Genomic DNA, 15,955 nt, shown 5'->3' with positions numbered 1-15,955 from the left:
TTAACTAATGTCAGTAATGTTATTCAGCTAGTTGTCATTTCAAAGAAATTACACTTCTCCGTTTAAAATGTTACCTTAGCTAAGAGGCTAGCTAGCATGCTAACAACCGGACAGTAACTGGCAGCAACATGGTCTGATATTAAGTTATTTATTACAAATCCGAACGCTAAAAAAATGATCTGATGATGAAAAAAAAATGAAATGATCCCAAACACTTACAGATTATGACAACATTTTCCAAAAAACCCTCAACAAATCCAGAAAGACATAATGACCAATTTATTGGTAAAATTCCACAAGTCTCCATTGACATTAGTGCAGCGAGGGTTTACTCTGGTCTGCATAAAGGGGGATTTCCCCCCCTCCCCCTTGCAATAATCGAACGCGGAAATTGTCGAACGTTTGCGCCTCTCGCTCCGCTTTAACCCTCTCTGGTTGAATTGTTTAACAGTGAAATATTGTAGTGAGGACTTTTATTTTGAAACAGTTTTTGGCAGAGGAAGCAGTTGAACAGGATGTGTAGTCTTAATAGGGCCAGTTTGTATGCTTAAAGCCTGAGACTGGCAGTTGGTCCAGGTGGCCCGAACACCTGCCATAGGATTCTAATTGCTTAACGGCCGTATTGTGATGTCATAATCATAATGTTAAGTCAATGGGGAAATTTTGATTAGTTTTTAATTAATAGTTTAAAAAGTATAAAAGTTACAAAGTTGAAAAATACATAGCACCCATGTCCTAAGTAAGACCTACGTAACATAGTTTGAATGAAGTTTCTACGTTAAACGGTTGAAGCTGCATTAAATGCGTTAGAAGAAGAAGAAGAATAAGAAGAAGAAGCCTAGGAAGAACAGTACAGTGCATTTTCATGCACTGTAATAAGAAGAAGTCTAGGAAGAACAGTACAGTGCATTTTCATGCACTGTAATAATAATAAAATGCCTTGGAATAACAGTACAGTGCATCTTCATGCACTGTAATAAAAGGCCTTGGAAGAACAGTACAGTGCATTTTCATGCACTGTAATAAGAAGAAGCCTAGGAAGAACAGTACAGTGCATTTTCATGCACTGTAATAAGAAGAAGCATAAGAATAAGAAGCCTAGGAAGAACAGTACAGTGCATTTTCATGCACTGTAATAAGAAGCCTAGGAAGAACAGTACAGTGCATTTTCATGCACTGTAATAATATTAATAATAAAATGCCTTGGAATAACAGTACAGTGCATTTTCATGCACTGTAATAAGAAGAAGCCTAGGAAGAACAGTACAGTGCATTTTCATGCACTGTAATAATAATAATAAGAAGAAGCCTAGGAAGAACAGTACAGTGCATTTTCATGCACTGTAATAATAATAAGAAGAAGAAGCCTAGGAAGAACAGTACAGTGCATTTTCATGCACTGTAATAATCAGAAGAAGAAAAAGCCTTGGAATAACAGTACAGTGCATTTTCATGCACTGTAATAAGAAGCCTAGGAAGAACAGTACAGTGCATTTTCATGCACTGTAATAAGAAGAATAAATCGGATAACAGTAGAGTGCATTTTCATGCACTCTAATAAGAAGACTTAGAAGAACAGTATAGTGCATTTTCATGCACTATAATAAGAAGACTTGGAAGAACAGTATAGTGCATTTTCATGCACTATAATAAGAAGAAATCGGATAACAATAGAGTGCATTTTCATGCACTCTAATAAATCGGATAACAGTAGAGTGCATTTTCATGCACTGTAATAAATCGGATAACAGTAGAGTGCATTTTCATGCACTCTAAAAAGCCTTGGTAGAACAGTACAGTGCATTTTCATGCACAGTAATAAGAAGAAGCATAGGAAGAGCAGTACAGTGCATTTTCATGCACTGTAATAAGAAGAAGCCTAGAAAGAACAGTACAGTGCATTTTCATGCACTGTAATAATAATAATAAGAAGCCTAGGAAGAACAGTACAGTGCATTTTCATGCACTGTAATAAGAAGCCTAGGAAGAACACTACAGTGCACTGTAATAAGAAGAAATCGGATAACAGTAGATTGCATTTTCATGCACTCTAATAAAACTCTCTAGTCATGAATTTGATCGTGTTGGTATTGAATATAATTATATATAATATAATAATAGTATGTTGTAATATGTGATTCCTAGAGTGTAAAAAAATATACTAACGTCTTCAAAACATTGTAAAATTATTGAAATAGATTAAGAAAGCCACCGCTATGGTGATTTCAATGGTTAGATTGATTTGTTTAGATCCATTGAAATTGCTGCCTTGACAACCCTACGTCATGGCTTCGGTACTCACACATGATTAGAATGTTGCCAAGTAAAGGTTCCATTTGATACTGTCATAATGAATTCAAGCAACCAGTTTGAATGGCAGTTAATGTAATCTTAACAGTAGAATTCTGGAATGAATACAGTTATACAGTAAATATATAGCCCCAGAGGTCAGATCTGAAGTGCCTCAACGTCTGAAAATAAACTTCAAGGTGTGTAGAAACACTGAACAAAATGTCATGCTTTGGTCATTATGTGAGCTTAACCTCTCCACCATTAAAGGGGTTGTAGGATGTGAAACCGAGTTTACCTTGGCATAGTTGAATTAGTTGGGTAAAATAGACATACAAAGAACTTCAAAATCCCATTGTCACCTCCTTCATATGCAAATCTCACAACTTGAAACTGCCACTGTAAAACGGCCGAATCGCAAAAAAACTCATACGTGACAAAAAGTCTGGGACTCCACCTTATTTGGCTCTGGTCTGTACCTTTTTGTAACACCCTGAAATTTACATACACACCATCCCATTTTCTGGGCCAGTGCAGAGCTCTCACACCACTTCACGCATGGAGTCAGTTTACTACAGGGCCTTTTTTTAGTCTTTAAAGGCACACTATGCAGGTTTTTAGCTTAATATGGCAGTTTTTTAGCTTAATTTACCTTAATTTACCAGCTTCAGAGTCATTGGAATGGTTATATGAATTTTTTCGGGTTGAATGGTGGCCGTCCCCCTAGCACCTGTGAGCGGAAAAACCACCCTTGCAACTGTGGGCCAGCATAATGAAATATAAATTAAAAGACAAAATCTTATTAGGCTATAGGTCCAAACCTATGAGTCTAAGCCTTAGTTAAAAAAAAAATCTTCAGGTGTAAGTTATAAGTCAAAGAACCACATTCTGTGTAATATAGAGGCAGTGGTGGAGGAAGTGCTGAAACTCAGTACTTAAGTAGAAGTACAAATAAGCAGAGAAATATTTATTTTAGTAAAAGTGAAAGTACCACAATGACAACCCTACTTAAGTAAAAGTAACAAGCACCTGATTTTAAATGTACTTTAAGTATTAAAAGTAAAAGTATTTGCATAATGATTTATTCTCTTAATATCCATATTAATCAAAAAATCAGTAATTAAGCTAGTTTTAGGTTATACTAGACTAGATAGTTTTAAGCTAATTGTGCTTACCATCTGTGGCCCAGTTTACATTCTAACTTACAATTCTAGAGACTGTAATTATCTACTCGGTTATCTACTAGGGTGATCTGCTAAGTAAAATATCATTCAGCAAAACACGAGGGCCTGAAGTTTAACGGGGTAGACAAGGGGAATGTCCGGTGGATCTTAATGCCAATTCTGCTGGTCCAGATTGAACAGAAAAGTTGTTGAGAAGGTGTCTTTGTGATAAGAGAGGTTATCAAAGATACTCTAGTTTGTAATTTCTTTTAAAGTATACATTTTGAAGACAAATGGAGTCATACCACAGGTCCAGGGATGGATTACTGAATGGGCTTACTGGGCCCAAGAGCTCAGGGGGCCCTGAAGCCCAAGCCTCTGTGTGAAGTTGCTTCTTCTCCATCCTTCTCTTTTCACAAAACTCACCAGAAGTCATCATTTAAAGGGTCATTTAAAAAAAAAAATCTTCCATGGGAAGTTCCGTACCATTCAGGGCATTATTAGTGGGGTAATTTACGAGATACTAAGTTGGTTCCGTTATGCCTGCAGAAGGTCATTCGTTTCTGACAGCGCTACTCAACCAGGGTTCGACCAAGGGAAAACAGGTTCTGGGAGGGTGTTTGGCTCAGGGTCATGGTGCAAAGGACCCTAGGGTGAAATTACTCCAAACCATTGCTTTAATGCTGCTCAAAGCACAGGCTTGCAATCGAGGCAGGCCTTTATTTCGTATGTGCGTTTTATTGTGAGACATGCGTTTCATTTGGTGTGGCATAACGGTAGGCTATCAAAAGCAGAAGATCTTCGGTTTGGTTTGGGATTTATTTTTTGGTTTGGCTTGATTATATTGTTAAATGTTGGAACTGATGGGCATTGAAATCTGGGGGGTATTTGATGGTTCACTATTAAGTTTCATGTAGTGTAGAAAGAGTGTCAGGATTTCCACCCACTGTTTATTGAGAGACAAGGCATTCACTTTTATTCATTCATTGAATGTGTGCTGTGCTGTAATGGAAACCTTATTGCGTAGGCCTACGGTATTGATTTTTTTTTTGCCTCGCGGCAACAATTGTGTTTAAATGTAGGCTAGTACTGCTTCAGCCTCTCAGCGGCAAGTGACTGGTAGCTTTAGAGCAATGTGTTGGAGACCCAGTGTAGGACAACGACTTTTCATTGGCATCAGTATTAAACCAACCAACAATATAAAACAATTTAGAAGACCACTTTTATTTCATTGGGGCCTGGCATTTATTTATAAATAGAATCCGGCCATAATTTGAGGATTTACGGTATGCACGCGTGTTTTAGGCACAGTGCAAGCCCTAATCTGACTGAAAGTGCGCTGAACTTGTGCATTTAAATAACAATATTTTAATACATGTTCCTGGTGGTGACACCCCCGAACCCCCTGTAACTTTTGTGCTTAAGTACGAAAAAATTTCTGACCTGTCGCAAGGTCACCAAGCTCCCCGATCTAGAGCGCCCTACAAGCCTAGAGCGCCCTCTCACGGCTGTGGACGGTAATGTTTCATGTAGGGTTCATGTCAATTCATACTGACTAACATTTAAGAACATGTTAAATTATATATATTTTGATATATAAGTCGCACCTGACTATAAGTCACAGGACCAGTCAAACTATGAAAAAAGTGTGACTTACAGTCCAGAAAATACGGTATGCATTTTTCAGCATCAACATCAAGCAACATATGCATAAAATAAGATATAACTGTTTGTATTTCAGGACATAGTGAGAAGGTCTAGTGAATCTCAGAATACTATGAATAGTAGTCTGATGATCAGGCCCCTAGATGACCACAAGTGTTCCAAAGGACAGGCTGAGGCTACCTTGAAGGTAACAGATTTTTCATTTTCTCACCTTCTATGAGTGCAGCATCCACTCAGAAATGTTTTATTTTTAAAGTTTCTCATTCTATTGCTGTAATGTTACTCATAGTTCATACTCATACAACAGCACAAAAGTGTTAAAATGTAGGTTAAACAGGTTTGTCAACTGATTCAGAAAAATGTTTTGTAAGTGTCATTGTTGTAAATTGAATCTATTCTCTCCCCATCTGTTATTGCATTTTGTATTTGCAGGAGGAAGATGTTGTTACCGGAATTGAGGAAAATATGAGACAGAGAGAGATTGTGTCCAGGTGAATTGTGTTTTTGTATTATGGATTTCTCAGACTATTGTACTTTCAATTTTTAACACCTTCTTCCAGTCTTCTAGTAGTCTATTGGCGGTGTTTCATGGCCCAGGCAAGCCTCGTTTTCTTATTCTGACGTCTTAGCAATGGCTTTCTTGCTGCAACTTGATCTGTCAAACCTGCAACTCGAAGTCTTCTCCTTACAGTTGAAACTGAGGCTTGCTTACTACGACCACTATTAAGCTGTGCATGGAGCTGGCCTTTGTACCATTTCAAGCTATTCATTCACTGCTTGAATTGTTCTAAAACTTTTGACCAGTAGTGTACATACAAAGTTAAAGTATCCCAAGGAGAAAATTGTTTTGGGCACTGGGAAACACAAACACAAGGTTAAAACAATTAAAGAACAAAGGTACAGTACAGGGCTTAAAATACATTTTTCAAAATGAGGGTGAATTCCCCCCTTCAGTGCTTCACATAGGGGGATTAATGCAGTTTGTGGGGGATGGGGCATAGGCCTACATTTTACAAACCGAAATCTATTAAGAACAAAGTCTTCGATGTTAAGCATTTTCCTTATTACAGGCGTCAATAAGAACAATGCTTAACATAGTCCTCACTTACATGATTTTGGTTTTGATTTTCTAGTAGAACAAGTGTTTGTGATGACACGTCATTATAAATTTAGTAATATTTGATCGCTGTTTTGGTATAAAGCATCTTTCACATAATGAATGTGCACTCTAGAAAGTGAAAGTAGGCCTACTACCGTATGCGCTCCATGTCTGTAGCTATCTGTGCACGTCCGCAATCGATTATAACGTTCCTCAAATGGAGAACACATCCATGTTCCCTTGTGTCTCATGGCCACTCTAGTCTGTCATGCTTCTGTGTTTGCAAAATTCCTGACAGTTCCTAATCGCTAAACTTTTGTTTTCCTTTCCTGTCGGTTAGCAGTTGATGTATAAGCACCTAGCATAATTTGACTTCAGCGTGACAATTCCTGCTGAGAGGGAGAGAGAGGCACCCGCAAAGTCAGAAGTTGGTCTGTCCAGTCAATAGTCCTGCATTCACACCGTTCCATTATTAGATTAACGTTATCCGACAGCGCTGTAAAATGTGTGCGGGAATTTCTCGCATTATGATGACTAGAGTTAAGGACTTAGCAGGACTTAAATAAATTATGCGCAATACCCGCAATCCCGTGCTGAAATTTAGGCCCTTCATTAAACATTTGGGCTACTGAAAGAGCCATTATTATGACCGCCGCACAGCGAAGCTGATCAGATTTTTTTTTTTTTTTTTTTCGCATGCCCACATTTCCGTCAATGATTTCCGGGACACTGAAAGACCGGGGTACACGAAACTTGGTGGGCATGTAACCCCACATGGATAGCATGGAACCATCGTTTTTTGTTTTGATCTGTAGCCCCCCCGCTGGACTGGACCCCCCGAAAGGAGGGTAGGGCAGACACAGTTTTCTGTGAATATCTCGAAAACCGTAGGGTTTAGGAGGACCATTTTTTTTTTGTATGTTGATCTCAAGGGGCCATGTCAACCCATTCCATAACCACTCATTTCATTATAGCGCCACCTAGTTAAACACAAAAAAATAAAAATGAGGTGTTGTAATTGAAGGTATCTGTGACCTAACATAGTTAAAACTGCACGAAATTGGAAGTGTAGGATCATTATGACACCCTCTGTATGCACGCCAAGTTTTGTGGAATTCCGTTCATGGGGGGCCACACAATAAATTAATTTATGTTACTATACACCAACTGGCCTGTAGGTGGCCGGAGACAGTTTTCTGTGAATATCTCGAGAACCGTAGGGCCTAGGAGGTCCACCTTTTTTTATGTATGTTGGTCTTAAGGGGGCATGTCAACCCATCCCATTACCACAAAAAATTAGGTGTTTTCATCACATTATCTCTGGCTGACAAGGTCAAAACTGCACGAATTTAAAGTGTAGGATCATTATGACACCCTCCGAATGCATGCCAAGTTTTGTGTACTTTCGTTCATGGGGGGCCTTACAATAAAATAATTTATGTGTACCTTTAGTGACGTACACCAACAAGGATTCCCGGGACACTGAAAGACCGTCATTTTTTGTTTTGATCTGTAGCCCCCCCCGCTGTACTGGACCCCCGAAAGGAGGGTAGGGCAGACACAGTTCTCTGTGAATATCTTGAGAACTGTAGGGCCTAGGATGACCATTTTTTTCCGTATGTTTGCCTCCAGGGGTCATGTTAACCCATTTCATGTGGACACATGTGCACAAACAGATACACACGCACACACATACATTCACAGTAATCATACGTATGAATCACACAGTAGACATATGTACGCTTGCATGCACAGGCACATACGCAGGCACACACACAAACACACACACACACACACATAACATAAACATAACACAAACAATCAAGAATTTCTCAGAATTATGAACAGGCAAGATGGAGGTGGGGTTGTATAAAATGAATTTTACATGTGAAATCTATGAACTAATCATGTTTTGGTACTTGTTGTCTAGCAGATACCAGTGAGAATTGAGTGTGGATAATGCAATTTAGTGAGACAGTTAGAATCATATAGGCCTTTCAGCGTGATTTGTTTTTGTGGAAAATTTGTTTCCTGGGGTGGTTACTAGGGATCGTTTGTGGGCCACATTTCCTATTTTTGTGTCGCCTCAGCTGCGTTTTTAGCTGATCAGCTGACAGGCTAATCACATCCCTGTATAGTCACTCTGTTGCTGAATAATATTATGGCTTTAAAAAGCTTGGGAACAATGTGTGCTGTTCGAGGATGTACAGTGGGTCCCCGTTAAGTTTGGACGGGTTCCTTCATGAATCACGATCCCCATTTTCTCAGCAGAAATGGCACAAACTGCAGTTGACACAAACAACCACAAGGTGTCACTTGGGTGCCACTACTATTTTTGATGTGACTGACTTACTGCTTCCATGACGCAGCGGGGGCACGGGAACTTAAATTGATCACGGTAGTTTAAGCTTACACTTGACAAAACATTCTAATATGAAAATGTAGATGCAATTGTTGTAAATAAAATGGTGCAGCTCCTTTAAGAAAGCACCGTGTGCAGGGATGGAGAGAGAGAAAGCGAGAGGGGATAGGCCTATGTGTGTTAGAACTAAGCGTGTGGAAAAAGTACGTGCTGTTGAGACTGGAGCGAGTCATATTCAAAATAATGCAAAAAAAAAGCAATTATCCTTATTCATTGCAACCAAAGCATGACTGCTTGCCGACGTTCAAACGAAAAATATATCAAAGCACCTTTTGCGTTTGAATGTAGCACGAAAAAATGTTTAAACAGCTGGACAAATGATTTAGCTAATTGATTATATAACCTGTACACCAGCAATTGTTGAACATTTACCTGTACAAGTACATTGACAGTATCCCAGCCTAACAGCATGTTGTAGGCCTACTGTAGAAATTTCACTTAAATTGCAACCGCAACATGCCTGCTTGCCAACGTTCAAACGACAACGAAAAAGATAATAAAACAACAAGAGGGTTGAGTCTGAATGACACTGAGTTTTTAGACACTGAGTTTTTGTAGTTAAGAAATATTTTCGTATAAAAAAAATGGTCATTCTTCAATCTCCTTCACTGACGCCTATGGAAAAGGCTTAACGTCCCAAAACAACGATCAATGATCATCAAATTTCTCTCTCACATTGCTCCTCATAACCATCTATAAAAAAGTGTTTTTTCTTTTCTTTTTGAGCACATCCGAATCCCAGGATATAACGCACTGGACCTTATAATAGGCTCGAGATATAATTCCAAAGGGGGCAGATATGGGCCACTGCACTTAAAACTTAAAAAGATGAAGCTTTCCGAACTTTGAAATTGCGATCAGTGACTGGCATCGGGTGAACGAAGCTTTTCGAAGTTGAACAGGCTTAAAAACTATTTGCGCACCTCCATGTCACAGGAGAGACTGGGCTCTCCCTTCTATGAAAAAGACGTTAGGCTACCTGCAAACTGGCCTATGATTTCATTGCTGAGTTTGCGGCAAAGCAAGAAATGATTTTTTTTCCTGAGTCAGGATATGGCGAGTCAGTGTCATTTATTTGTCCAATGTTAGCCTATAGATACAGACCAGTACATCTTATCAATAGTTTGAATGTCGTGTGTGTTTCTGCTCATTGACAAATACCGTTCAGCACAATGATTCATGCCCAATGAATTCCCCCTGTTAAAGTGTTCGCCTTTGTTACACTATTTGGTTTCGTGATGTAGCCTATGATAAACACCATATGGCCAAATATGTGACTCAGCTAATGTTATAGGCTATACAATTGAATTTCCCCTCTTAAAGGCAAGCTGGTGTAGCTTATTAGACTAGGCTACTATTAAAATACACCGACGGTAGCCTTGGCTATGTGTAAAGTAAGCTATCGCATGATTTCATGCACGTAAGTGAAAAGGGCCTTGCATCTGTCAAGTTCGCACAGGGCCTCGCATCCCCTTGCGACGGCCCTGCAGCTCCTCCTAAGACAGCGAGGAAAAAGTTAAAATACGCGATAAACCGGGAAAAGTTGACAGGTTTGTTTCGGTCCCGGTGATTATTTGTGAAATTGTGCAAACGACAGCCTTTTCAAGGCATTTCAAGGAAGGAGTCGTAGCATGCAAGCTCCCAAATTGACCCAGTAGCCTAAGGCATCAATAAATTGTTGGGACTGGGGAGGATCATGCGTTTTTTCTCAATCACTTTGGAGGGTCATAGAAAAAATTCTTGCTGGTGAGGGAGGGTCACGTCTTTTTTGACTAACGCTCCCAAAACTCCTCCGGTAGCCCCTTAATTAAATAAATAATGAACAGTCCCTAATTGATTAATAGCCTAGGCCTACACCAGCAATTGTTGAACATTGACCTGTACAGGACATTGACAGTAGCCCAGCCTAACAAGCAAATGTTGCAAAATACATCAAAAGACGCAATTAATCAGAAATAAATAATGTAATCTGCATCGCTTTATTTAACAAACTGCAAGCAACAAGAGCATTGAGTTCGCTGTAAGGCCAAACCCAAGAGCAAAGCCTATCTGTTAAGGCAGTCGATAGGCTTTATAACGAGCGACATGGAAAGACGATAGATGACGGCTCTGGTCATCCCATACCCTCCCCCCACTTCCTGTAGCCTACCATTATGAAGGCCTGTAGCCTAAAACGACTCGTTGCCGTTTTGTGACATTAAGCTTTTTCACGTTAAGCCCCCCTCCCCCATCCCCTTCTTTCACAAGCAGTGGGGGAGCGTGGGGCACAAAGTAACACTTTTTGGAAGACAAAGGAGGGTTCTCCGCGCTTCTGTCGTTTGGCCACAATCCGTTGCAACCAGGCCAGGACAGATATTTTAGAGAGGAGAGACGCCGGTGCAGCTCAGATGTCTTCTTAATTTTCTTTATTCTTCAGTAAAAGCTGCAGAACATTATTAAACTTTGACTAACATTTCGATGTGTCGATGTTTTTGACTAACGAACATCGAAACGTTAGTCAAAGTTTAATAATGTTCTGCACCTTTTACTAAAGAATAAAGAAAATTAAGAAGACATCTGAGCTGCACCGGCGTCTCTCCTTCTCTAACACATTTTGGCTTTGGCTAAATATTTCTAAAATCATTTGAGTTTCACTAGTCACATGTTTTAACAAGAAACACTTGTTATTGAACTAATAACAGACGTGTGTCGAAAATTGACTTTATTTTCCATACGGAGAAATAACATATGCAGAGTCTAACCAAGGTCAATCTTGCCAAAAAAGCCCTCAAACCTGAAAACACATGAGGCAAAAGTACAAAACATCACAAAACTAACTAAACTAACACGCGCATATTTTTGTATTGCAATCATTGTAGCCTACAGTTGTAACAGCGCGTAACAGTCGTTTTACTCCCCGGATGCGCTCATTATAAAGAACGTTTAACGTGTCCCAAAAACAGCTATCAATTAATCACCAAACGTCTTATAAACAAGTATTGCCAGGAGCAACACCTTGCAAAAAATGATAACAATAGGCCTAGGCCTTTATATGGCTCTGCTCCTGCCTAGATTCGAACTCAGAACTACCTGAAAGTTGCAGACCTGTTCTGGAAATACGTGCATTAACCCACTCGACCGTCAGACAACGCTATCTGCTTCGAGTAGGCCTATTGGGTAGGACTGTAGCCTACACTGGTTGCTGTGGCACAGTCTTGAGTGACCGAATTCGTTTTTCTTTGTCATATGAATGCTGTCATTTTGTTAACATTACTGTTAAGGAGATGCTGTAGGCAAAGTCTATATTTCAACCTCGTTAGTGTAGTAAAAAAAATCAGAACTATTCACAAGGTTTCTGGGCAGCATATTTATGTTCCGTTAGCAAGCGAACTTCTCATGACTACCGACAAAGTAGCCTACTGCCAGCTGACGAAGCTCTCATTGTAAAACATTACTGAGAGACAGACACTGTACAATCAAGAAATCTTGCCACTGAATCCAAAACTATGTTTAACATTATGTACAAGGCTTAGGCTACAGTGGACTAGCATGTTGCAGGGGCTGCTAAAAACACAGAGAAACGCACTGAAAACTCGGCCAATCACAGCCCTTGCTGTCGAATGCGCCGTCTGGTTCGACCGTGGAACTCCACAGCGGACTATGCTGCCCCCAAGCGGCTGCAGTTGTACTTACATTTCACCATTCACCATGATCGTGAATGAAGTGTCAATTTTTAACTGGGACCCACTGTAGTAATTGGTTGAAATTGGAGTGTTTTGACCACAAGCCGAAAAAGAAAGCCGTGTTTGTGTCTGAAATGTACAGCTTCCATCCACTGCCCAATGATGACGAGGCTAAAAGAAATTGGCTTAAAAACCTGAACTTAAAACATCCTCCGAAATGTTGCAAATTACCATTCTCTATAATGCATCCTTCATACATTCTTCTGTTCTCCCATACATGCCTTACAAACACCTACTTCCATAAGCATCACAAATTCCTACTTCCACAAGCATCCACGCATTCAGTCATAAATATACATTCATTTATCCATTCATAGATATCCATACATTTAGTCATACATATGCATTCATATATACTCCAAACATAAACTCAGTGCAAGATCTCAAATATGGCCACTACAAGTGTTTTACTTACTGTATTACTAAGCCAGCATGTTAACAAGGGCATCAATTGCAAAGATAATACTACCGTATTTTACGGACTATAAGTCGCACCGGACTATAAGTTGCATTTAGGGGTGTCTCGATATACCGGTTTTGTGATAATCGTGATGATTAAAACATGAGAATATGAATATTGTGGAAATAATGCACCCACTGTTTTATCGTGTAGCACAACAAGGGCATTTTTAAATGAACGGGCCATACACTCAAACCTGATGTCATAGCAACGCAAGACTTTTGATTTTGTAGGCTAACTTGAAAAGATGCCGGGCGTGATGGAGAATGCAGTGGCCTTTATCAGTCTCTACTGCTCTGCCCCGCAGCTAGAAAAGCGTGTGGGAATTATTTTGGCTGTGCAACAAAAAGCGATTCAGGAGACTGTGTCTATTAGTCTAATTAATTCTAGCGAACTAACTAGCCTACCCACAAGCCAAAGTCTGTGAAACAACATAAACAGCCCAGTTTACACAAAAGGCTGGCTAACGTGCTAACTGGCCTATTGGAAATGTTATGCAAAGTTGTAGGCTTAATGTGAACTTTTATTTTGTCTCACCGTGTGTTCCGAACAACTGATAGTACAGCGGGTAACCATGAAAATTGTGCACTTTTTGAAAGAAACATGAAACTTTTACCATAGTTAGGTTATACCATGAGGTTTATTTTCAGATTGGGAGGGAAGTCAAATTTGACCTCTGAGGCCCGGGAGAGGTCAAATCCAAGATGGCCGCCAATAATATTCAAAAGTGCCTCACGTTGGAACCAAACACAGTAGAAAAACACTTAAGGTGTCATTTCCCACTAACTTTTGGGTGCCCATTCTGTATTTGATAATTTTGAAACCACCAGAGTTCAAGAAAATGCATTTATGTAAAGGTCAAGGTAAACAAAACATCAAAATATTCATTTTTTATGTATCCCAATTCATTTCTTTGTTGTCGCTGTATTATTCAGTTATTAGTTGTTATTTCATGAGATTTGTGGCTAATTTCATTTCTTCACAGCACAGAATTATCCACAGGTGACCCCCCCCTAGACCATTTTCACATACCACCGCTGGTTGAAAAAACCCTGCTTTAGAGAGTTGTTGCTACAGGCCACAGTACGCACAATGTAGAGAGCACTTCAACCGACATATTCTAACAGGTAAACAGATTGACTATGAACAAACAATATTATTACATAATTACATAATATTATTCATGTTGCAAATTAATTTAACGATAGCCAGGAAGGAGTTTTCCTTGGTAGTTAGCTTTTGAGGTAAAAATCATGGACATTGATCAAAATAATTATCCTAGCTAAACTAGAAGATAGTCTGGAACATTTATGTGAGCTGAAGCTAGTTTAATGATTGAACAGAGTATATTGTAGATATGTCAGCTTGGTAATGTGAAATTTGTTATGGCTGAAATAGGTAATGTACCATGTAATGTAACGTACCATGTAATGTAACGTACCAAGGTAATGTAACATACAGAGTAGCCTAGTTAAAGGGACACCAGGTACGTTTTCGTGTTAATTACTCATCTTCTTAAGTCGGTATATGGTTAAATGACTCGTTACAGGGCGAGTGAAGACTCTCTTGCCCGCCCCTATTGCCTGTAGGAAGAATATCCCGCTTGCAAGTTCAGTGTATCTTACCCGCTGACCGAAGCAGGCAGGCTAACGAAACGCTAGAGATTGTTGCAAACGTGTGTATGGCAGAGCCGGCGAAGAAGCAGCGAAAACCCTTGACAGAAGACGCAAAGAAAAGGAAAAGAGCTTCAGACCGAGCGAGGGGGAGTTTCGTAGAGAAAAAGCAGCAGGCTTACCTGGTGTCCCTTTAAATAGCCAGTCAACCGGCCTTGAACACATTTGTAGCTAGCATGTTAATATAAGGCTGTGTCTTTAATTACTACTTAATTAATTACTCCTTACTGTTAAGACTATCAATTGGGAGATTGTTAGGGCAGGTTTTGTGGTGGACTGATGCTCAATGTTTGTACCATTAAGTACCATGTTGATGAAGGCCAAGAGAGATGGTGGCACAGCCCTCTGCTGGCAGTTTTCTTTGAATGACCCGTCAAAAGAGAAAGATGAATTAAGGATCTCTTTGCGCACTACTTGTGCTGCTCACATTAAGTGCATGGCATCACTGTCAGTTTGACAGGCTATCATGAGAGCTGGTCCAATGTCCTTCATACAGGGACAACAAAGAAATGAATTAGGGTACATAGGGTACATAAAAAATGAATATTTTGATGTTTTGTTTACCTTGACCTTTACATAAATGCATTTTCTTGAACTCTGGTGGTTTCAAAGTTATCAGATACAGAATGGGCACCCAAAAGTAAGTGGGAAATGGCACCTTAAGTGTTTTTCTACTGTGTTTGGTTCCAACGTGAGGCACTTTTGAATATTATTGGCGGCCATCTTGGATTTGACCTCTCCCGGGCCTCAGAGGTCAAATTTGACTTCCCTCCCAATCTGAAAATAAACCTTATGGTAGAAGTTTCATGTTTCTTTCAAAAAGTGCACAATTCCCCTTGATTTGAGGGCTTAACCGCTGTACTATGACACATTTTCCATCTTTCATTCGCATGATGCACATAGCCTATAGCATAACAATGAATTTGAAGATCATGCTAAAAGTTTGCTTGTAAAAAAAATAAGTAGGTTTAAAAACATAGTGATATTTCTGAGCTGTCACAGAGGCAACAAGCATCACGGCACGTTATCGCTAATTAAGCTGCTCTGACAGGAGGTAACGTAGGCTACTTGCGTTTGTCCATGAACTGGCAGTGTGTGCAACCATGACGTGCCATTTTAACATGCAATAGCTAACATCATAAGTTATGGCAAGTCTCCTGAAAATGCAATTTCAGATAGCCTACCTGCAATTAGAATTATATCTAGAAACAATGAAACTACAGGTATTCATAAATACAGTGATATAGGGCTGGTTCAATTTCATGTTCAAATTTGTCTTATCAGAGAAAGTGGGAGTTGTAGGCCTGAATGGTATGTTTTTGAAGAGAGATTTTTTTTTTAGAATAAAATTAATATATAGTCTAGGCCTACTTTTAGTAATTGCTTTCTTTTATAATGATTGCTATTGATATCGCGATAACATTGTTTTTGTGAAATATTTTGCCATGATAATCGTATTCTG

The 15,955-nt window shown here is 39.4% G+C and overlaps 1 protein-coding gene across 2 annotated transcripts in view; it reads left to right on the top strand.

Moving 5' to 3' along the window:
• Positions 1-15,955, top strand: part of epb41l5 (erythrocyte membrane protein band 4.1 like 5) — a 293,140-nt gene that overhangs the window by 206,700 nt on the left and 70,485 nt on the right. Inside the window, exons 19-20 of one of the 2 annotated variants that reach the window (XM_042066156.1) lie at positions 5,194-5,304; positions 5,550-5,608. In XM_042066156.1, coding sequence (XP_041922090.1) covers positions 5,194-5,304; positions 5,550-5,608 — 170 coding nt within the window. Of the gene's footprint in view, positions 1-5,191; positions 5,305-5,549; positions 5,609-15,955 lie in introns of both variants that reach the window. The other variant, XM_042066163.1, reaches the window with a different exon arrangement.

The sequence above is a fragment of the Alosa sapidissima genome, chromosome 2 (genome assembly GCF_018492685.1).
Source record: "Alosa sapidissima isolate fAloSap1 chromosome 2, fAloSap1.pri, whole genome shotgun sequence".
Taxonomy (NCBI): Eukaryota; Metazoa; Chordata; class Actinopteri; order Clupeiformes; family Clupeidae; genus Alosa; species Alosa sapidissima.
Note: the sequence above shows the minus strand (reverse complement) of the source record. Positions and strands in the feature narration are given on the sequence as shown.